Source organism: Orbilia oligospora (assembly GCF_000225545.1).
Source record: "Orbilia oligospora ATCC 24927 unplaced genomic scaffold scaffold00054, whole genome shotgun sequence".
In the NCBI taxonomy this organism is placed as follows: domain Eukaryota; kingdom Fungi; phylum Ascomycota; class Orbiliomycetes; order Orbiliales; family Orbiliaceae; genus Orbilia; species Orbilia oligospora.
This window is the reverse complement of record NW_011645611.1, coordinates 2,760,899-2,783,030: the sequence shown is the minus strand read 5'-3', so window position 1 is coordinate 2,783,030 and position 22,132 is coordinate 2,760,899. Positions and strand designations below refer to the sequence as shown.

The window sequence follows — 22,132 nt, the reverse complement described above, 5'->3', positions numbered from 1 at the left end:
TCAGGGGAATGGATATGCGCATACTAAGTCTTGCAGTGGGGGTGGTGTTGAATGGGAGGTCCTTGCCATCGGGGCGTCCTATATATTCGCCGTGGCCTTAGAAATCTACGCAATCTTTTAACAACGTTCAAGCTACCCCGTCAACGCCTATTCTTTTGCGCACTCACCACCCACCACACCATCATCGCAACTATCATCGCCATCAACCATCACGCACTCGAATCCCATCCATCCAATCCTTTTCAAGCCATTGCGGAATCTATTTATAGATTTGAAACCATGCAAAGATGTCGAAACCTGTTCGTTCGTCAAACAGAATAAAAGGTCGAGGTAAAGCTAGTCGAGAGGAACCTGGTCCTCCTAGTCATCTAGCTTCGTCGAACTCGACCCCATTGGAAGCAAACAAACCTGCTAGCGGAAAAGCCACTCAGTCTTCGAAGAAGAAGAAGAATAATACTAAACCAACTAAAATTTCGGGAAGTGGTATCCCTGCTGACCCCGTGAAGCAGCAAGAAGCCAGTTTCATGAGCCAAGATGTTAAAAGGTCCCAGTCTATCCCAATCAAGCGTGAGGAGCCCTCCCCAGCTCCAACGTCTGCCATCGCTGGCGAAGGCCCCCCGTGGTTTGACTACCGAGATCCTCCTGCCTCTGTCGTGAGCCCTATGAGACAAACTCGGCCAGAGGACATGTCCCAAACTCAATTGGACTATCTCTTGAAGCTCTCTCAACACTCACCATCTGCCCCCCCTCCTCATTTCTACCAACAACCACCTGGACTACCATTCAGTATCAATCCTCTAACCACCCCATCAGCACCAGAAGGTAATTTAGAAGAGAAACATCAAGAACTAATGGCCAACCATCGGAAGGTAGCGGGTCGCCAAACCTCCTTTGCCGCTCTCGGCGGGGAGGTCAGAGACCTTCGTCTTTCGGGGGACCGAGTCGCGACCACCATAGCAGCGACTCAGAAGAGAAAGAGGCTCGGTAGCCAGCCTCAACGTGAGTCTCCGCAAGTCCCCAAAGCGGAGCCAACTTTGAAGGAGGTCCCCAATCCCTTGGACTGTGAGATGGCCAAGGAGAGGGCTCGGAGGGGACAGTTCGCTGTCCACTCCGAGCTCTCTGCTGGTGGGATCCTCCAATCCCAATTGGGCTCCTGCAAGGAGCTCTTGGAAGACCTAGGTAAGATCCTAGGCAAACTACCCGTGGCCAGGCAAGATCCACACGCCAAAGATATCCAGGAGGATATCAAAAAGTTCTTGTCCTGTGGCATCGACGGGGGAGGAATCGTTGGATTCCTCGGGGAGGCTGGAGTGGGTTAGTATATAGCTCTGTCACGACCAACTGCGGCTTCAATATACTAATGAATTATTTTCCTTACAGGAAAGTCCACCCTCCTCAATGCCTTGCTCGACATCGAGGATTTTCTGCCCATTGTAAGTCAAACCTTGAAACCAAACCGTTCCTTTGATAAAATATTGTGGCCAAAAGGACTAACAAAAATTCAATACGATAGGAGGAATACGGCAAATTTATGCCAATAGTCCTCGAATTTGCGAAGAGCGGGCCAGGGCTTGGGCCCTTCACCATGGACGTCAAATACGTCACAAAGGCCCAGCTCGAGGAGGATGCAGAGATCCTCTTTAGAGAGATCTACGTCGAGGGGGCGAAGCTTCAGAGGCCTAATACGAGAGAGGCCAAATCAATACAGAGGAGACTCAACCATTTGTTTCCTGATGCAAGTTGGAGCTCTGTCTCAGAAGCTCATGAAGATATCAGCAAACTTTTCGCCGAGGACGAGTCCCTCCAACGAGAAGATGGCATCATCCATGCCATGGATCGAAGGGCCTGCGTAGAGCAGCTCCGAGATCTTACTGTCAGTTTCAGTAACGATAGGCCAACCGAACCGGAAAGGTGGCCTCTTATCGACAAGATTCGGTAAGGCGCTATCTGCCACCTTAGCCCATGAAACCTGTAACAAGTCGAACTAACAGTTTCAATAGGGTCTATCTTGATTCCGAGATCCTGAACACCGGAGCTATCATTGCAGATATTCCAGGAATTGACAAGGAAGGCACCCGCGTCAAAGCCATGCAAGAATATCTCTCTGGTGTTCAAGATATCATCATCGTGACCAAATTGGAATACATCTTCGTCGATGATGTCGATGCTCTAAAGAAGCTCGGTTACGAGGGTGTAACCTTGCTGGATGGTCGCTCGAGAGGCGTACTCGTTACGAATCACTTGGATGTGAGTACCCAATTGCATAGATTCGTCTAAACAAACGACGACCCTACCCCGAAGGCTGAGCGGGAGATTAATGACTCCAACAATTCTAACAAAATTTAATCTGATAGGAATACACTAACGCTAAAGCCAAAGCCCTTTTCAAAAAGAACGTACCTTTCAAGGCCAGGATTGAACAAGCTGAGAAGGATCTCCTGCATATTCAGGGACAAATTTCTGGCAGCAAGTACGTATATTAACTAGTCTATTCATATTATAAGAACAAGCTAATACTAACTACTTCGTCTTGATAGCCGCGGGGAGCGTAAAACCAAGGCTGAGATGATTTCTCTCGCCCAAAAGCACGAAAAAACGTATGTTCAGTCTCAGAAAACCCGCTCCATAGTAAAAGTTTGAAATCTAAACTCACATATTTCTCAAATTAGACTAGAACAGATCTGCTCCTCAATTTTAGATGACTTCATTGAACCACAGGCCACTGTAACTTTCGGAAGCACAATCTCAACCGATGATATCACCTGGCAAGTTTTCAGAGTCGATCCAATTGCCTACGCCAAAACAAAGAAGGATGGCACCTTTCTCGCCCACCTTTATGACAACATGAACATCCAGCAGATGGTCGAGCTACAAGACTACATCGGCGCATTGACCTATCCTAGACAATTTCGTCTTGCAGTATCCAGGTTCAAACAAGCACAGAGCATTATCGCGAATTTGATATTTTGGTGCTCATCCGAAGTCAAGCTTCCGCCGGCCATACGATCATCTCTGGAGAAGACCCTTCTCCAGGAAGTATCCGACCTGGAAGAGGTAAGCAAAACTTTCCCCTTTGCTTCTTGATCACTAATAAGTTGTGGAGCCGTTTGATCAATTGAAAGCGATATTCTAACGCAGGGTGTAGCAAATGGATATTGTTAAATTTGAGATCGCTGAAACCATCTCTGAATCATTGGCGGGGGTCTATGCCCATACAGAGATCGCGGTATATGAAGCCACAGAAAAGGCTCAAAAGAAGATTGTCAATACAACTGTAAGTTATCTCGGTCATACATAAAAGCTCTTCAGAAACTAATCGTCGCATTCTCATTGACAGGCAAATCTGAGTAAGTGTCGCGCGCACATCTTTTCTTGCTTTCTTCCCTTCTTTTTGAATGTGGAACGGGCCTGGGCTAATTGGTAAATAGACACCGTGAGGGCCGTCTGTAAAGGAGGAGGCGAAATTGGAGATACCAACTGGAACTCCTATATCCTTGAAGAAGTCAGAGAGAAGATGTGTGATGCCTGGAAGGGGACTATCACATTCACCGTCCAGATGATGAACACTTTCCAAGCAAAATACTTCGAAACAATCGAGTCCATAGAATCCCGCCTCGAGGGTAAGTCATTTCCAAGAACGACCAGCCGATGCAAGTGAACTAATAGCCTCTATAGAATTCATTAATAATCAAAACGTCGACAACACTATGAAAGCTGCCTTCAAAAACTTGATTGCGAAGGAACTTCAGAATAGTCGCTCACACATGGTTGAAATATGCCGTGACAACGTCAGAGTCATCCATAATATGTTCAGGTTAGACCCTCTTTTGTACGTCGTCTAATTTGATAATCTTACTAAAAATCTGTTGCTGTAGGCATGGAGCCCGCACTTTCCTTCGGCCCGATACACTCAAGGAGTTAATGTAGAACATCTACCAACAAGTGAGAGATGCCAGAGGTACTCATATTTGTCCTTCAATATTTTCTAGAAATTGAATAACTAATCAACTATACCAGGAGGAGTACGTACGAGGAACATAATTCTCGAATCAATCAGTGAAAATATCGAATCCGAAAACATCTTCGACCAGCTTGGCGAAATCATCATGGCAGACATCAAAGCAATCGAAGATTATGTCTATAAATCCATGAAGGAATGCCATACCGAGGTGATCGATAAACTCAACCGCAAACTATCCCATATAGTCTCGGAACGACCTAATGCCGCCAAATCTCGCAAAGATCCGAAGTATAAGCAGGACCTGCTGCAAAATATTCTTACAAACGCATACCCAGAGGTTGAGAAAATCATTAACACTATCGGGAGTTTGAGCCCTGATGATATCGTTGATATGAGGGAAGCGATGATTAACTACGCTTTTCCTATTGTGGAGAGTGTAGACTAATGTTCTTAACTACATGTACTTTAACCCCCCATACTCGGTAGACGCTACTAGTCTAGACAGAAGATTCGATACATTTTGTTTCTACGATTCAGTCTGCATTGAGCGGGAGTACTACATAGTTCGTGGTACACTACCACTCTGAAACCTCTTAGGCTTTTTTTTTTAAAAAAAAATGTTTAATTTTCTACTATACCATGACATGAACACAAACGCGTTTTTGACAAGACAATCTTCATATGGCCATGCGCATATGCGTAGGTTGAAATTTCAGAGCACTGGTTGCTAATTAAAAGCTGATTCTGATACTTGTGGCGCTGAAGTAACCATCTGCCTCACATATACATCTCCGAATGGCTATATTGGTACACAGCCCTAGAATATATAGGCCGGTAGGCCGTTGTCATTAACAAAAGATGCTGCTCCACAAGTCCCTTATGATTTCTAGAATTAACATAAAACATGTATCTATGTCTCTAAATCTCCAGGATCAGGGTAACACCTGCAATCGTGATTCAAAATAACGTACAGTATGCTCATGCAATTGAGTTAGATATCCGTTTCCTTTTCAAATTTTTCGACGTCCAAAACTAGCTGCGCTCTTCTCTTCTCAATATCGGCAACAATGAATCTGAGCTTATCCTTTTCCTTCCCTTCAACCTGACCGACCATCTGAGAAACTGCAGTCCATTGCTTTATGCTTTTTTTGAGGACCTTTTGGAAATCGAAGCACCACGTAACGTTTTCGACGTTCAGAACAAAGGCTAGGTTCCACAAGATCTGGGCTATCGAAGCTTTGATATCGACAAAAATATTCGATTGCTTGATTCCCTTCCCTACCGCCTCTAGCATCTTCCCGTATGCTCCTTTGCCGCCTATTATAGTGTTAGTTCAAAGGTTTTCACTGTCGGTTATATTACAGGGCTTGTTGCCTACTTGCTCTCGCAGCCGTTTCATAAGATGATTTCATAGCAGACTTCACCCTCGCTATCGACAGGGCACTCGATGTAATCTCCCTAAAGGTTGAAGTTTGAAGTTTTAGTAAATATTATATCATGCGGCCGGATACGGTTCATTCTAGGGTGGAGGGGTATACTGTTGTATATATTTCACTCTTCTTGTTTGCTCCATTAGTAACTTGGAGGTTTCAAATGACATCGCGTCTAAGGAGCTTAGAAAAGCATTTCGACTCTCCGTGATCTCAGCAGTCGGATTGGGACACTCCCGGTCAATGATTTCTGTAACAATTTTAGTTCGTGATCAAATTTATGATGATATGCCCAGCTCCTAACGTACTAGCCCAGTCACCCTTGAAACCACCTAGGAGCATTACAACACTTGCTGTAAAAATCGATAAGGACTCTTCGATGTCGACCCAGCAATATTTTTGTAGTTCTAGGATACCATGTTCCATGGAATCCAAAAAACGTCGGTTGAGATCCCTTTTAGGTTGTTTGGGATTGTTGCAAACTCCTCCCCGCCTGCAAACTGCACGAAATGTATCTAAGCAATCGTTTAGTATGCCTACATCAAAGCTTCGATCGGGAGCCCATGAGTACAGGCCATTATGATTACGGACTGGATTGATACAACTACCCAAATTCTAATGTTAGACTGTCATTACGCAGTAGATTCATTGTGATGGGGCAAGTACCTTATAAAAAGCCTGCAAAACGTTCTGGCAATGAGGAATGCCTCTCTCTGCGAGAGCCTCTGTATTTTTAGGTCGTATAGTTAGCAAAATTAATATGCCGCCGTGGACTAAAATACTAAAAGTTGCAACTGCAATGTCTACCTATTTCCTTCATGATATCATCTCTGCATTTAGAGATACGTTTGTCGCACGCAACTTCCAACTTGTCAAGAGCCTGCAAGCAAACTTCGTCAATTTTAATATCCACAAGGTATCAATTATTTGTGCTGGTGTACCTCTTTCATATTGAATGCTGCCGTCTCTAGGTCGGCACAGATACATTTTCTTATCTGCTCCCTTAAACTGCCAAGGTCTTCGACGAGGACCCTCACGTCGCTAACACTCCTCAGAACGTCAAAATGAATGAAATTCTTCACTAGCTGAGCGCTTTGGTTCATCGAAACTCTCCTGCAGTAGTCCCGTAATTGGGGAATTTGCGTTTTCTGGACAGCGGCGTCTTCGGAATCCGGGTCAAGATCTTGATACTGCTTGGAAGCCACTAAAAAGCATTTTATTTCAGTGCCTTCGCCAAGGAACTTGCTATACTCCTCAGCAATACGAGTTGGGACGTATTGGTCCCGAAAGGAGTCACAAAACTCCTTCAGCCTGAGTGCAAAATTAAAAACTATGTCAGTATTCAAGCCACCTTGGTTTCTAATATTTCTAACTCCTAACAGTCTGTAACTGGAAGGTTCTAGGCTGCGTAGAAGGGCACTTACTGATTTTTTGCAACCTCAGCAGCTTCAATACGACTTTTCCGCTCATCAGGACTAGATCGTGTTAAAGTTAGCTCTATAGCTACAATTTCAAGCCTAATTGGGATGTACTTGAGTCCTTGTAGCTCCTGCCTAGAAGGCTTCCTAGCCTTCTTATCTAGTTCATTGTAGGTCTTGGAGAACCCATCCACCATACCAAATTCATTTTTGGCATCATTTGGGTCAAATTGCTGCCATAAAAAATCCAATAGATCAGCAGTGATCCCTCAAACCTCCCAAATAGCAACATGTGCATGCATGTACATGATGCCATGGGAGCTTATGTCTGTGAAGCGAATCCAATAGGACTTACATCACAGCAGGTCGCAACCATTGTAATACTTTTTCTTCCATCAAGTTTGAGCTGTTTTGCATATCCCATTTGGGCAAGGGCCGTCGCGGTATCGTTTGTTAGGATTCGACTTAGTCGTGACACGACGATAATCTTATCCGCCTTTTGAAGATACTTTTGTGCAACGGATGTACGCGCGGGGTTGTTATCTTGAAGGCCTGGGAGGTCAACTAGAACGGCGCCTGTCTCTAGAACCGGGGAATCTAGATAAATTCTTGCGCAAGGAGTGTTAGGCCGGTTAAGTAAAATGAGAGGGATATCTAAGGGTTTACGACTTACTTGACCGTCTTGACGAGCGGCCATAGCTGTGCTTCGTCGTTGTTACTTCCACGACCCGAAATCAGCCGGTGCATCTCCGTGACAAAACGCTCTTGTTCATCACGCTCTACTGTCAACCGTCCGGATTGTAAGCAATCCGATTCTTCGTATAATTTCTCAAGTTTCCCGACCACGTTTTTGATGTCGCTTTCCTGAAAATCAGGAAAGAGAGCTACCAGTTTCGATAGAGCGATCTTATACGCATCGGTTGAGGATACGTCAGACCGCCGTACTTTTTTGGTAGGTCGAGGTTCGAAAAATTCGTCATCGCTCTCGTCTCCGGAGTAGATATTCTGGACATCTGTCTCATCTTGAATATCTTCGGATAGTATTTCCATCTCTTCTTTAGATTCGTCAAGAGTAGCGTACTCAATAACGGCGTTGAATACAGCTTCCATTCCTGGCAATCGTTTGCTGAACTCAGTTGCACAGGATGTACATGCTCTGATTCCGGACTGTATATTTTATATTAGCTATCTATCTCATAGGGTAGCTTGAACGTACTTACTGTTGGAACAATGTTTTCATAGTCAACAAGGGCACTTAGAAGAGTCGATTTCCCTACTCCTGACTCACCGATGAAGGCGATTATAGAGCACGGTCTCACTTCAAATTTCCTCGCCTTTTCTATTTTTTCTAAAATCCCGCGTCCGTCATCTCCAAGTATGTTTAGATGCTCCATTCTTTGCAATTGTGTACAGAGTGACTTGAGAATCCGGTGACCGTCCTTGACAACGCGTCTGAGATCTTGCTGGAGGGCCTCGGGGCTTCTGCTAGGTCCTAGCGATTGCAACCCTGTTGGATTAAACATATCTATCAAAGAACAAGAGTGTATTTTCTTTTGGAAGTAGTGAAAATTAGTGAATATATGCCGCCAACTTGTCCTGCCAGCTGCCGGTGTATGGCGGGGATGTTCAACCGAGGTGCAATCAACCACAACGAACACACCGCCTAAAATATTATTCGGCCAAGAGAAAAAAGGGTAAAGCCACGTCTCTGTGAATGTTTAGTAGACGTGTGACGTGCAGTCGCGGGTAGTTGCAGCTACCAATTGGAGGATAGAGAAACGTGAAAGAGTAAGCGATAAAGATCAAAGGAGTAGGTTAAGGTATGAAGTAAAGAGGGCTTAAGACAACTGGATTAGTGGTGTTGTAGGAAGGTATGTGAAAAGATGGTAGATTGGAGGGAAGGCAAGTGGGTTGGATGGAGATGGATTGAGGGTAAGTGGATTAGATGGAGATGTTATGTGCTGCTGGCAGAGCTGTGTTCTTTTATATACGGGTAGGAGGTAGTCAACACCACCGTCATTTCTGTTGATCTCGTAAACTAGAATTAATGCTGCTGCGATATCTGTGTTTTCTTTCACGCTGTCGAAATAAATCAAGTCGTCCGGAGACCTATGGAATTTAATTATCTTGTTCTCAATCGAAACCTAAAGCATCTCTGAGTGTGCTCTTGTGTTAAAAAGCTTCGGCGAAGCTTGTGAGAGCTGAGTGTGCCTTTTCCTTCTGGGGGTTTATAAGTTTACAAGTTTATCCAATTGAAATTGACCAAACTTACAATACCTAGGTACTTAAGCTTATAAGTATGGAACATAAATTTCTTTCTGGGCGTAAAGCTAAGATTCCCTTGCATACTTTCTGTTCCATCAACTGATTTCCGGCTTCGGAGTAGTATTGGCCACAGCATGAAATTCGACGGACCCGGGCGTGAGTTAAGCTTCGCTTCTACGGTAACGTCTCATAAAAGCCCAGGGTCTATATCGTTTAGCCGCTCTCTTTTAAACGCCGGCACCGCGTAGTCACATAGCCACCCTTATAAATTTAATAAAATGATAGCCCGGATATCTGGATTAGAAGGCTATAGCATGCTAGTCTCGATGCATTAGCTCTAGGAAAGAAATCAATTACAATAGTCAAACCGAATTAACCCGTTAATTCGGGGTCTACAGGACTACCCTGGAAAGAATAGAGCAAGATAATCCTCACGAGCCTCCTCATTGACCGATATTCACATAATACCAATATTGTCAAGCTGCTGCACATGTAGCTACTATATGAAGCTTTCCGGGGTACTTTTTCTTCAATAATCTTGATTTTGTAACATTGCAAGTGAATAAGTACAAGTTTCGCCAACATAAAAAGTTTGTATTGATACCTGTACGCAGTAGCTTTGCCAATTCGATGTTAAGAAAAGATCCTGTGAAAAATAAGCCGACAACTGGAGCTCAGGGATGAGACTTAGGTTTGGGCTTCTAGTTCCAGTCTCTTTGCTTCCTCCACCAACCTATCTTTATAATCCTCGAATTGCGAAAGAATACCTCTTAGCTTGGCCTTTTCCTTAACTTCAAGTTGCCCAGACTCCTTTGACTTTTTTGTCCACGCTTGAACCGTCTTTTGTAAATTATTCTCGAATGGTTCACACCAAAATCCGGTCGCTTCATTCAATTCGTTCTTTAAGTCCTGCAGGTGGCTGCACATTTCATATCCCATATTTTTGAACGGGTCATTGTCCTCAATCCCACTCAAGAAAGTGTATACCATGCGATCATACGCTTTCTTGCCTATAAAATAGTCAATAGACGCTCCGAAACTTATTTATGAAGCTCTCAATTCTCACCACGTATCTTGGCGGCCTCAGCGTAACAACCCTCGAGGGATGACTCGACAGTTTCTGACGACATGACAGCATATAGAACTCTTCTGTAGCAGTTTCGTCAAGGGTTAGTATATATCTTTTTAAAAAAACTCTAAAAGGATTTGGAAGTTAAATACCCCTTCTTCTTAGCCTTTTTGATAACATCAACCCGGAACTTATTCGAAACCTGATGCGAAAGACAGTCGAGGGCCGCCACAAAATGCTTCTTCGTAGCCTCGTAATCTGAATTGCTGAGATTCAACTGGTGACGCCTAGTAACTTCTATTATTATTTTAGCGTCATATTTGCAGAAAAACCTTTACAAATTGAAATTGATACCTTCCCATTGAATCTGAAAACCACCTAGTCGCCTGACAGAATCTATTTTGAAGCTGTCCAACTCATGTTCTATGTTAAGGACCGTGGACTTCCATTCGTCGTAAATATTATCGTTAAGACGATCAAGAAGCCTGTCGTTGAGGTCCTTTTCCGGTTCGGAGCCTATTTTCCAGGTTCCATTTCGTCTACAAAGGGCCAGAAATGTGACTATATCTTGTGTTACTCAAGTGGCTCTACAGCCAGTCTTTTGATACCTTAATACACCCAGGTTTGTAGCTTACCTGGACGCTTATATTTCTAAGACGGTATTCAATGTTAGAAAATTTCTGGATCCGATATGCAATCTGAAAGGAATGGGGTATTTTTTACCTTGCGAAAATCTTGTACAACATTTGCACAATCGGTTTTGGCTTTCCTGACAAATTCACCTATCATATAATTAGTGTATGATTCGAGATAGAATTTCTTGAGATGTTTGAGCCATCAAGAGAACTAGATGAATTGATAAGCTTAAACCGTATAAACGATAATTACTCACCGACTTGTTCAATCATTCTATCGATATTCTCGCTGGTAGCTTGGATGGCTATGTTTCTTAATTCGATCAAGCCCTAGCCAATCAGTTGTGTCAGATCAGGTTTATCAGGTTCCAAGCTAAGAATATGAAATTTATCTATATCTACCTTCTTTAAATCGGCGCCTGCTTCTTTCAACTCGATTTTGATCGCGTTTAAAGTTTCAGGATTCAAAGAGGTGCCAATGCTGGTGAGGAAAAGTCCTAGGCCACTATAGACGCGCACAACATCGGAACTGATGAACAAGGCGGTTATATATGCTCTCTGCTCCACCGGAATCCTCATACAGTAATCCTTCAGCTGTGGAATCTGTGTCTCATACGCTTCGTCGTCGTCCCCGGCGCCCAAGTCCGCCAACTCTTGGTAACTTGTAGAAGCGACGAGGAAGCTCTTCACATCAACATTTTCTTTGACAACTTCGCAGTACTTTTGTGATAGCCGCTTGGGCATTTCTTCATCAAGAGTCCGCCGACATAAATCATTTAACCTAAAAGTTAGACGGCGTTAACATGCAGTAAACTCAATCGATAGTCGGCAGATATTCTTAGACAGGGAGCTTCGACTTACTGTTTCTTTGCCGCTTCAACTCCAATTTTGTAGGCATTTCGCTCTTCAGGGCTATAGAACGATATCTTGTTAGTGCACGTGTACTAAATTATAAATATATTAATATCTCGATGTCGATAGACATTCGACCGCAACAAGATTTCCTACCTAAGGGCTCTTAGAGCATGATTAGAAAGTTTTTCCGTCCCCCTGGAAAGTTCGGTGAATTTTTCCAGAAAACCCGGAACATCCTTGAAGTCCGTTTTGGCATCACTCGGTTTAAATGACTGCCACAAAGAGCAATCGAGTATCAAATTTGCGCAGACGTTAGTAAATTTCTCCTTCTAGCTATAGGTGCTGTCCTATATACTATATAGAACACTCACATCACACCAAGTACAGACCAACGTGATCCTTTTTCTTCCAGCTGATTCAATCTGTCTCTCGAAATGCGCTTTCGCTAGATTTGCAGTTGGTTTACGGTCTAGAGCTCGAGATAGACGCGAAACGATGATGACACGATCGGCCTTCTCCAAGTATTCATTTTCAACGCCCGTCCGTGCGGCATTACTGTCTTGTATTCCAGGTAAATCGACGAGAACGGCACCAGTTTGAAGAACATCCGAATCCAGGTAGATTCTAGCGGTAGGATGAAGTTAGAATGAGGAGGCATTGAATAGGCAAAAATTGATCAAGGGCAATTATCTTACTTGACAACTTTGACTAATGGCCATAACTCAGGCTCGTCGCCACTGCTACCATTCTTCGCCGAGACGACTTTGGAAACTTCATCGACAAACTCACTGTCGTTGTTACTCTCAATTACCCTCTTTCCGCTCCTGAGTGGCTCTGTTTCGTATAGAGCCCTGACCTTCTCAGGGATTCCAGGAAGATCGCATTCTTGAAACCCTGGAAAAAGAGCCTTCAGTTTGTCAATTGCTGCATCGTACGATTGTAGTGAAGATCCGTCAGTCGTGTACTGTGATCTAGTATCCAAGCTTTCCATCGTGGTATCAATATCGTCATCGTCATAGTCAATGGTTCCACCCTTGTCTTGGATCTCCTGGCGAAGAATTTGGACCTCTTGTTCAAAGTCTTGACGCGAAATATATTCGACTATCGCGTAAAACTTAGAATCCATCTCCGAAGTACGGCTACTAAACTCAGTAGCAACACAGGTACATGCACTGGATCCAGACTATTTAGAATACAAATCAGTTATAGCTCTTTACTAACATTACCAAGAGTGTATAGGACTTACAGTCGGAGCAATATCACCGCAACCGAGGAGTGCATTGAGGAGCGTTGACTTTCCTTCGCCAGTCTCGCCGACGAAAGCAATTGTCGCTTTCGCCCCCGATTCACTACCTCCATACGCGTATGTGGGGATGCTTTTTAGAAGCTCGGAGCCATCCTCACTGAGGACATTGAGCTCTCTCATTCTCTTTAATTGGTTAGCACAATTTTGAAGGAGACGCTGGCCCTTCTCAGCCAGCTTCCGCAAGCATTGGTCAATTGCCTCGGGGTCTCTTTTCGGGACCCCAAGGCCTCGAGGAAGTTCTGTAGCCATGATCCAATCTCTAAGAGCAAAAACCTTCAAAAAATTGATCGTGACTGACGAATATATCAATCAGTAAGTTGTTCTAGTTTGCGTTCGAAGTCTGTTACTTTAGGGGCGCTACGATACCTTCAGCTCTAGGAAATTCGGTAAGATAACCTAAGTAGATGATTTAGGGGGTTTTTAGATGGGAGGTGTAGGTGATGGAGTGTGAATAGAAAAAACATCGCGGCTCGAAGAGCTATATCACCCGAAAACGAGGAATATTTTTATTCACGTAGTTTGTACGTCTCGAAATCGACCTCAAAGGAGGGGCATTGTTGGGGTCCCTCATAGGAGGGTCTTTTGTATGGTATAACGCCATGGCGTTAAGACTGAAAGATGGCACAGAAAGAATCCTCTGAGGAGGGTCTTTTGCCATACACCTTTACTAGGACCTGGCATTGGATTTGAAGCTAGACTGAGCCCCCTCCAGTACTCACTACTGGCATTTATCAGGTAAGATAGCTATGACAAATGACTATTATAGTCAGCCTTTCTCCAGCGGAGATATTCAGTACTTCATGATCAGCGAAGGCTTACGGAGGAATTTTCACATCTAGAACTCTGAATTTCAGATTATTGATATCTGGAATTCAATTCAACTTGTTGCTTAAACTGGTGTTATATGTATCGCCAGCTTGAACACCTAATGCTATTTATGTGTAAGTAGGTAGGTCACGAAGAGTCCATTACGAAATTCTAAGGTGGAAAAGTATATGTCATGATTATGAAAATGATATATTTTTGTCCTAGATCTCAAACTAGTACTACGAATAGCTATTATGATATGCTTTATTAAGGGTCATTGCGTAAATCAGGACGTCGACACAATCGATATACCAATCAACATCTTAAATATACCCTTAAACTTAAACCCACATCCGAAAGAGTTGAAAGAAAATGCTGCTGGATCGAAACTAAAGATTTAAGCCAAATTATACGGTATCCACCTTTTTCAATTCCAAATTTCCCATATTCCTTCAACAGTTTCAAATACAAAAGCTTCACAATTCTCTTGTTAAACCACAACCCATACCTTGTCTATAGCTGCGCCTCAAGCTCATTTGTATCGGAAAGTAGATTCTTCATCCTAGGTTCAAATTTTGATATAATCACTTTCAGCTTGGCCTTCTCTTCAATTTCGGCTTGTTCCACTTTGTCCGACAACGAAATCCAATTTTTGATATTGGTCTCGAGCTCTTCGCCGATATCCTGGCACCATCTTATATTTTCCTCGTTAAGAGTTTTCTCGAGGTCTCGTAAACCTAGGGATATCGCATCTTTGATTTCATTGAATACATCCGTTTTCTCGATCCCATCCGATACAACATCGATCATACGACCATAAGATCCCGGACCTACTCGATAGGTTAGAAATGCAGAAAATCATTGTAGTATGAAGTCGCACCACCCTTACCAAATTCTTTCCCCGCATAGTCGTAAGTAGCACGCATAGCTTCTTTGATTCGCCCCGTCGAAGTAAATTCCCGATTTATTTCCCTATTACCAGATGTAACTATCAGATAGTCCAACTGCGAGAAATTGAACAACAGAATGAATCTCACACCTTTGTTGATCATTAACTTTCTGGATCTGGTCTGCCGATAGCTTTTGAGTACCAACGGACATTGCATTCAGTGAATTCAATATAGTCTTCATGCTTTGTTGTAGCTCCTCCGGGGGAGCAGGGCAATGTTGATAAATTATGCCTTACGCAAAAGTCAGCCTTTCATTATTGGTTTCATAGTAGCCGTGTGAATATGGACATACTCTCCCAGCGTCTTTCGAATACAGTTAATTGTTTATCAAGCTTAGAAGTATACTCCGAAAGACTTTTTTGAATCTTTGCCATTGAAGGATTCCAGATTTTTGCGAGTCCTTCATCAATAGTCTGCAAAAGTCGTTGGTTTAGATTTTTAGAGTCAAATTTCCATTCTCCATGTCTTCTGCACACTGCCCGATAAGTATCTGTATACCAATATTGGTCAGTATGTCTACTGTTAAGTCAATCCTAGAGGCGGGATATCCTTCGATACTGAGGTAAATATACTTACGCCAACGAAAATCCTAACATGCATATGGTATGATTGGTCAGATTTGTAAAATCAAGATAAATATGTAACGAGGGTTTTTTTTATTCTTACTTTTCTGAACTTATTCTGGACATTCTTGCAGTGACCAGAGCTGTCTTTTGCAAGTAAATCTACCAGAAAACCAACCGGGTATTAGTTAACCTTAAATTTATCGCATAGCGCATTAAAGGGAAGGATTTTTCTTTGTATACCTGTATTGTCAACAATCTCTGCGATTGTTTTGTCGATGTTTTCTGAACACTTTTGCTGAAGGCCCACAAGTCCCTTTTAAATTTTGAAATCTGTTAGAGGTCAAGAAATTTCAAAGTTACGAAACGGGGATAAGCAAACCTTTTGCATACTGGTCGCAGCCTTCTCAAGATCGGTGCAGATGTTTTCTCTGATATTTTGGCTAAGAGAGGTTCCAAGGTCCTCAACCAGGAATCGAGCAGCTCCAAACGCTCTCCAAACGCTGTTGATGAAGAACTTCGTTCGGTGCACCTTTTGCTCGATAGGTATCTTGATACAATAGTCTCGAAGTTGCGGAATCTGAGTTCGCTTCACTACCGCAAATTCTTCGTCATCTAGTTCGTCTCCAAACTTTTCAATATAATCTTGGTACTCCTTTGATGCTACGAGGAAACTTTTGATCTTGATGTTTCCTCCGAGTAGACGGCCATATACCTTGCTTAGCAAGATAGGTACCTGTTCATCCCGGGTCTTAAAACAAAGTTCCCGGAGTCTTGTACAATACCAAAAAGAAGTCAGTATGTGCTATTTGTCACGTTCGCTCTTGGATCTTACTCTTTATTTGCCTCTTCCGCTTCCTTTTTAAATTTCTTCTGCTCGTCAGTGCTATATAATGGGATATCAGCCTTTACCGTGAGAATAAAATATCAAACAATGTTGAAGAGATGTCAAACCTGAAATTCTTTAGCTCTCGCCGCGATGGTATAGCTTTCACTCTTTTGCTCAGTTCATCATAGCTTGCACAAAAACCTTTGACGTTTTTAAACTCTTGTCGCGCATCGTTTGGTCGAAAAAGCTAAAAAGGCAAGTCTTCAGGAGCAGAATCTTTACAGTTTTGGATGGTACTTTCAAGAGTCCATTAAGGGGTTTCTGTTACTCACATCACAAAACGAGCATATGATAGTAATTCTTCTCCTACCATCAAATTGTAACTGTTTTGTATATCCCATTTCCGCTAATGCCGCTGTAGTTTCATCTGTAAGAGCTCGAGCTAGGCGAGAAACAATAATGACTTCGTTTGCTTTGGCAAGGTACGACTGAGCGACAGCTGCTCGGGCTGCGTTATCATCTTTTAGTCCCGGAAGATCAACGAGGATCGCATCACCATCGAGGACCTCTGCGTCTAGATGGATCCTAAAGTATATAGACGTTTTAGTATTACGATATCAAAATAAACCTCCACTCTATACGTCAGGTAGACTTAATAAAAGAAAGCATCCAATATTGCAAGTGACTCGGGATCAAAGTTCAGGAAGTTCATATTTACCTCATTATTTTGATAAGTGGCCAAAGCTGGGGCTCTGTATCTTCATCGTCACCTCGGTTTGCGATCATTTGGTGGACCTGTTCTACAAATTCGTCTTCATCATCGCTCTCAATAATCTGTTGCCCCACTGATAGTGTCTCGGTCCCGTCATATAGTTCTTTTACCATCTCCGAAACATTCGAAAGATCACAGTCTTGAAATCCCGGGAACAAAGCCTTCATTTTATCTCTTGCTACTGTAGCGGCACCGGCTGAGGAGGAATCTGAGAGACGACGGCGTTTAAATGTGGGTATATTGGTGTTACTTTTGTTTTCTTCGTCTTCGCTCGCAGATAACATGCAATATCCATCCTCGGTGTCAAATTGCGTTCCATCTTCCCCAGTGATATCATATCGAAGTATTTCGACTTCTTTCTCGAACTCCTCGCGTTTGACAAACTCGATAACAGCATAGAACTGTGATTTCATGGTAGTGGTTCGGCGGCTGAACTCAGTAGCGACAGAAGTGCAAGCTCTGATACCAGACTAAGGTCGAGTTTAAAGCCAAGTTAGCATTATATGCCGTTACGATTATTGGTACGTGCTATAATATAGCCCCCTTGGTAACCTAGTTTACGTTTGTAGGCTGGGAACCCCGAACTTACTGTTGGAACGATATTCTCACGATCAAGCAGTGCATTCAAAAGTGTGGACTTTCCTGCTCCAGACTCTCCAATAAACGCAATAACTGCTTTAGAGCCAAGCTGTGCATCTTGGTACTTTTGTATATGTTTTTGGACTCGCTTGCCGCCTTTATCCAATAGGCCATGATCACTCATGTACTGCAACTGTACGCTGGATGACTTTAGAAAACTTTGACCTTCCGCAAATAGAATCTGAAGGCGTTTTTCAATATCTTGGGGAGTCTTGCCAGACGTGGCAATACCTGAGGAGGACGTAGTCATGTTTGTAAAAACTTTGTGCAATGTATTAAAGAGCATATGTAGTCTTCAAACAAGATCGATATTGTTAATTAATCTGTAAGTAGCTACTCAGATGTTCGATCGCGTTAGCAATTTTACCTAGCAAACCCTAAATATGGATTATATGGGTTGGATAAGAGACTAGAATTATACGAGTCTCGAAGATAACGACTGAAAGATGGTTTTATAGCTTGCGAAGCGGAAGGTTCGGTCAACCGAGTACTTTCATACTGGAAAGAAATTTAGAAAACGATGGATATACCCACGAAGTTCTAGATATAGAGTTCTGTGGCTATGCCACCGACAAGTTCTATAGATCTCTAGACTATACCCAACTTGCTTCCAAATTAAACTGCAGTCATGGTCGAAGTCTAGAGCTTAGAAGTCACAACTCACTTACTATACATATTCTAGATGATCAATGGTTCATCAAGAACTATACCATGCCTCTATGTTCTTCGATCGGAAAGCAAAGGATGTGATATATTAATTTACTGGTACATAAGACCCTTAGGAAGGCGTTGTAAGTTTGAAATTGCCGGTCCTATAGGTTTAGATTCCAATAAGGTATTAGAATCAATTCTACTATACCACCATCATGTATTCTGTGCTTCTCAGTACCTAGTATATGTAACTTAGCCTCGTATTGATTCCCTCGATTTTGAAGCATCAAGATACCTAACCTACGTGCGGCTAGCAGTGTTGGTTGAAGGTGGGAGAACAATTTACACTATGTCTCGTACAGTTGAATTGCAATATTGGTAGAGTGTTTACTCTTAGTTGTCGCTGTCGTGCGCCGAGTTTCTGCTCCAAAACGTCTGTAGGCTCTGTGCAAGTAGCTAGTAGCGGTGCGTGCTTAGGAATCACCTCCCGTTAATCCCAACGCACGCACACAATCAACCCACATCGAAATATTCCATCAACCAGCCTCGGCCTAGTCAAAAATCCATCCTTTAGCTCCAAAGAACTCATCTTTCACCATGCCTCGCGCCAAGAAACCCAGCGGCAACAAGCTTGTCGTTTCAGAGGTCCCAACGGGCCGTACTGATAATGCCGTTATCATCACACTCTCCAAAGAAGAACTTCAAAAATACATCAACCGCGAAAAAACCCACTTCTTCCGCGTTAATCCATGGAACCAGAACGTCACTAAAGTCTGGCTCTACATCAAGGATCCTGTCAAATGTATCACTCATGTCGCAATGGTCGGCCCTCTCAAGGCAAAGGGCGAACTCGGACCATTGGGCAGATCCAATGTCGCCTTCAATTCTGGTATTCTCAACAATGGACGCCACAAGCTTAAGGCCGCATACGAAATCACGAGCATTCTCAAACTCTCCAGAGACATGGAGTTCATGCACATAATCGAAAATCGATATTCCAAACCCACTGCCAACGGGAATGTCTATGCTGACAAGCTGATGTCCAATGAGCTAGAAGAGGTTCCTCTTCACAGGATTTTCTAAATCCTTATTGCATTGAATGAATCCTGTTTCGTTTTTGCCGTTCCATGGCTAAGATATTGGTATTCTCCGGTATTTGCTATCCGCTGATCAATTAACCAACGATTTAGTGCTAACTCGAGAGTAGAATCAAAAAAAGGGAGGGAGAACTGGCCGTCGAGCATGTTCCACCGCATGATCATTTTCGCTTCAGACCCTTTGAAATATCATTATCGCCCAGGCTACATTGGTACCAGTTGCTAAGGCTGTATTCCTCATCCACTCTCCTGTATGCTACTACAGTACAAGAACTATTCAATCATCTGACATGTAACTAACAATAGTTTCCAATTAACACAATTCCATGAAACCAAAATATAGTAAGATAATCTTACCCCTGTTGGGATTTATCAGAGTCCCCTGATAGCTCATGTGATATTGATCGGGACCCTTAAGCTGGTAGCTAGCTTTATGTAGCAATGCACTTATGTTTCTAGTTAAAGTGAGGTATGAATTTGTACCCATAGGCTTGTGCGACCTGGTCTTCAGATGTCGAGACTCACTGTTGAGTTCTAGCTAGCGTCCAGACAGGTTAAACCTAGAGTAGTCCACTAATCGAAATAACTATTCTCAACCTCCATGTGACAAAAGTACCCTCTAGAGTCCAAATATTTCAAGTGGTATACAATAGCAAAATAAAGAACCGTTCTTTTTCTTCCTGATTTTGGTTTATTTCGTTTCTTTTTTATTTTTCTTTATTTTTAATGTAGATTTTTGGTGACGAATTGATGATATTTAATAATTTGTGTTGAAAATTGTGTGTTTTTTTTGGTGTGGTTTGTGTTGTATACGAGACCTAGTCTCGGAGCCAGACGCTCGCATACGTATACTTATCTTTGTAGGAGACCATATGAGATCAATTCTGACCAAGTAATATTTTTCTGCCCTGCTTCATACCATATACATTTTATATTCTGATAGGGCAGGGGTTTTTCAGAGACTTTCTGCACGAGCGAGCTCTGTACTCACTGTGAGACTTCAAAGGTGCACCGGTGGCGTGAGAGGCGGTTGGCGTGTACATGTACTTCGCGTTTTCTGGTACCAATTGCAACGAGGCCACATGGGACTACTACTGGTGGCTTCGACCTGTCTATGCAAAGGCACCGAGATTATACGTTAGTCTGGGGGGCGCAAAGGTTAGTGCATCGTTCGCCGCCGTATATAGGCAAGTTAGATACGAAACCGCTTAGTTAGCCCCACCAACCCCTGCTCTTCGATACTCGCTATCATGCACCAAACTACATAATTAGCTTAAAACTTACATATCCCAATACGGAACTACACATGCATTTCAATTGCAATTGAATCTAGACACAAGTTTGCTTTATTGGGACGGAATTCAATCTATCTAACTCATAACATGTGTTCGCGACTGTGCACAATACTAACAACATTAAAGAACTAGCAAGTATCAACTCGGCACTATCGATTCAAGATCTGCGACTCGGAAACATTCCATACCTACAAACCCGTCAGTAGGTATACGTATCACGGGTAAAAGTAAACACGCTTGTACAATACGAACCTAATAATCAGGAATAGGAATCCTTCCTTCACTATCAATCTTAGGAGGACTTGGCCGAGGTTTATTGAATATAATGTTGCCATGGCCATCAAGATATAAATCCTTAGGCGGATAGCCCCTGACATGGTAAGGACGACAATGAGGCTGAACACCTTCGTATCCATGATCAGGCGAGTTCCAGACTAACGTACCAAGTGAAAATTTCTGGCCACAATTGCGATTACTCTCAATCCCGTTGAAGTGGTTGTACTCATTGGTGCGGGTGCTGTTGTTGGTGCCGCTGCTGCTGCTGAAGGTGCTGTCGCTTTTGATGCTAAAATTGCCGTGGGCATTGGATGTATTGCGTCTGCCTATTGGTGATACAGTTTCTGGTACTGGTATTGGCGTTGGCGCTGATATAGTCCCTATTGGCGGTATTGCATTGTAGCAATTAGTGGATGCGCAATCCTTCCTCTATCCGTGTGAAGGGTCGGTCTCACCTATATCAGACTCGTCCCCACTAGAATTACCCTCACTGGGACCAGAATTATCCTCATTAGGATCAGTACCAGCCGTATCAGAGCCGGAGCCAGGACTGACGCTCCCTTCGCCAGAGTTGGAACCCGCCCCGCCGGGATTAACTTCTTCATCAACACCAGGGCTAGAGTTATTTCCGCCAGGGGGGGTGCCTGTCCCGCCAGCCCCACCGGGGCCGGGGTTAGCGGCTCCCCCATCAACTTCGGAGCCAGACTCATTCCCATCAGAGTTAGACCCCATCCCGTCAGGGTTAGTTTCTTCTTCAACGCCGGGGGGAGTACCTGTCCCTTCAGATTTGGAGTCAGTCTCACCGGCGCCGGGGCCAGTAGTTCCTTCACCAACCTCGGAGCCAGACTCGTTCCCATCGGAGCTAGGACCCACCCCGCCAGAGCCAGAGCCGATACCATCTGGATTAGAGTCCGTCTCTGTGTCAGAGTCAGATCCGTCGGAGTCATCCCCAGGCGGCTTGGGCTGGACGTCGACTATAAGTCGATGACCGTAAATGGGAGGCGGCCCTCGCTCAAATCTGAGACGATTTTTAAGAATACCAATCTTCCTCTTTCCTTTCGGACCAGAAACTTTGGCCAGTATGAATGCAGTTCCACTATCGAACTGAGCATCCAAATATCCCCTTTTGTTTATGAATTCCATTTTGGGGTGATTATCAACCTCCAACCGATATTTACCTTGACGGATCAACTTGACATGTTTGGGAGGTATTAGCTGCTTTACTCGATATGATACCGGCTTCGACATGATGCTGAGATGTACGGTATCAACTCAAGGTGTTTTATTTTTATTGTATCTGAAAAGATTGTAATC

At 43.4% G+C, this 22,132-nt stretch overlaps 7 protein-coding genes across 7 annotated transcripts; 3 read left to right on the top strand and 4 right to left on the bottom strand.

The window, feature by feature from the left end:
• Window positions 1–287: 287 nt before the first annotated feature.
• On the top strand, window positions 288–3,927 carry AOL_s00054g832 (uncharacterized protein; the record flags this gene model as incomplete). The annotated part of the gene is made up of 12 exons (XM_011122148.1): window positions 288–1,314; window positions 1,381–1,433; window positions 1,514–1,935; window positions 2,001–2,247; window positions 2,355–2,470; window positions 2,538–2,597; window positions 2,670–3,054; window positions 3,146–3,274; window positions 3,338–3,347; window positions 3,429–3,620; window positions 3,676–3,814; window positions 3,876–3,927. The coding sequence occupies 12 exons, from the start codon at window positions 288–290 to the stop codon at window positions 3,925–3,927; spliced, it is 2,832 nt and encodes a 943-aa protein (XP_011120450.1).
• Window positions 3,928–4,106: 179 nt separating this feature from the next.
• AOL_s00054g831 (uncharacterized protein) lies at window positions 4,107–4,406 on the top strand (the record flags this gene model as incomplete). Its single annotated transcript, XM_011122147.1, has 1 exon — window positions 4,107–4,406. One exon carries the CDS (start codon window positions 4,107–4,109, stop codon window positions 4,404–4,406), a length of 300 nt encoding a protein of 99 aa, XP_011120449.1.
• A 546-nt stretch (window positions 4,407–4,952) lies between these two features.
• Window positions 4,953–8,332, bottom strand: AOL_s00054g830 (uncharacterized protein; the record flags this gene model as incomplete). The annotated part of the gene is made up of 13 exons (XM_011122146.1): window positions 4,953–5,278; window positions 5,340–5,419; window positions 5,500–5,641; window positions 5,700–5,906; window positions 5,983–5,995; window positions 6,058–6,116; window positions 6,199–6,271; window positions 6,333–6,702; window positions 6,816–6,866; window positions 6,924–7,042; window positions 7,165–7,417; window positions 7,483–7,976; window positions 8,030–8,332. 13 exons carry the CDS (start codon window positions 8,330–8,332, stop codon window positions 4,953–4,955), a joined length of 2,490 nt encoding a protein of 829 aa, XP_011120448.1.
• A 1,429-nt stretch (window positions 8,333–9,761) lies between these two features.
• Window positions 9,762–13,188, bottom strand: AOL_s00054g829 (uncharacterized protein; the record flags this gene model as incomplete). Its single annotated transcript, XM_011122145.1, has 13 exons — window positions 9,762–10,084; window positions 10,141–10,223; window positions 10,296–10,440; window positions 10,498–10,704; window positions 10,779–10,794; window positions 10,867–10,925; window positions 11,036–11,108; window positions 11,181–11,559; window positions 11,640–11,690; window positions 11,787–11,905; window positions 12,005–12,257; window positions 12,329–12,816; window positions 12,880–13,188. The coding sequence occupies 13 exons, from the start codon at window positions 13,186–13,188 to the stop codon at window positions 9,762–9,764; spliced, it is 2,505 nt and encodes an 834-aa protein (XP_011120447.1).
• A 1,071-nt stretch (window positions 13,189–14,259) lies between these two features.
• On the bottom strand, window positions 14,260–17,749 carry AOL_s00054g828 (uncharacterized protein; the record flags this gene model as incomplete). Its single annotated transcript, XM_011122144.1, has 13 exons — window positions 14,260–14,576; window positions 14,636–14,718; window positions 14,786–14,927; window positions 14,989–15,186; window positions 15,273–15,285; window positions 15,363–15,421; window positions 15,503–15,575; window positions 15,642–16,032; window positions 16,095–16,145; window positions 16,214–16,335; window positions 16,421–16,673; window positions 16,807–17,330; window positions 17,450–17,749. The coding sequence occupies 13 exons, from the start codon at window positions 17,747–17,749 to the stop codon at window positions 14,260–14,262; spliced, it is 2,526 nt and encodes an 841-aa protein (XP_011120446.1).
• Window positions 17,750–18,747: 998 nt separating this feature from the next.
• AOL_s00054g827 (uncharacterized protein) lies at window positions 18,748–19,233 on the top strand (the record flags this gene model as incomplete). Its single annotated transcript, XM_011122143.1, has 1 exon — window positions 18,748–19,233. The coding sequence occupies one exon, from the start codon at window positions 18,748–18,750 to the stop codon at window positions 19,231–19,233; it is 486 nt and encodes a 161-aa protein (XP_011120445.1).
• A 1,561-nt stretch (window positions 19,234–20,794) lies between these two features.
• Window positions 20,795–22,066, bottom strand: AOL_s00054g826 (uncharacterized protein; the record flags this gene model as incomplete). The annotated part of the gene is made up of 2 exons (XM_011122142.1): window positions 20,795–21,198; window positions 21,274–22,066. 2 exons carry the CDS (start codon window positions 22,064–22,066, stop codon window positions 20,795–20,797), a joined length of 1,197 nt encoding a protein of 398 aa, XP_011120444.1.
• Between the last annotated feature and the right edge of the window lie 66 nt (window positions 22,067–22,132).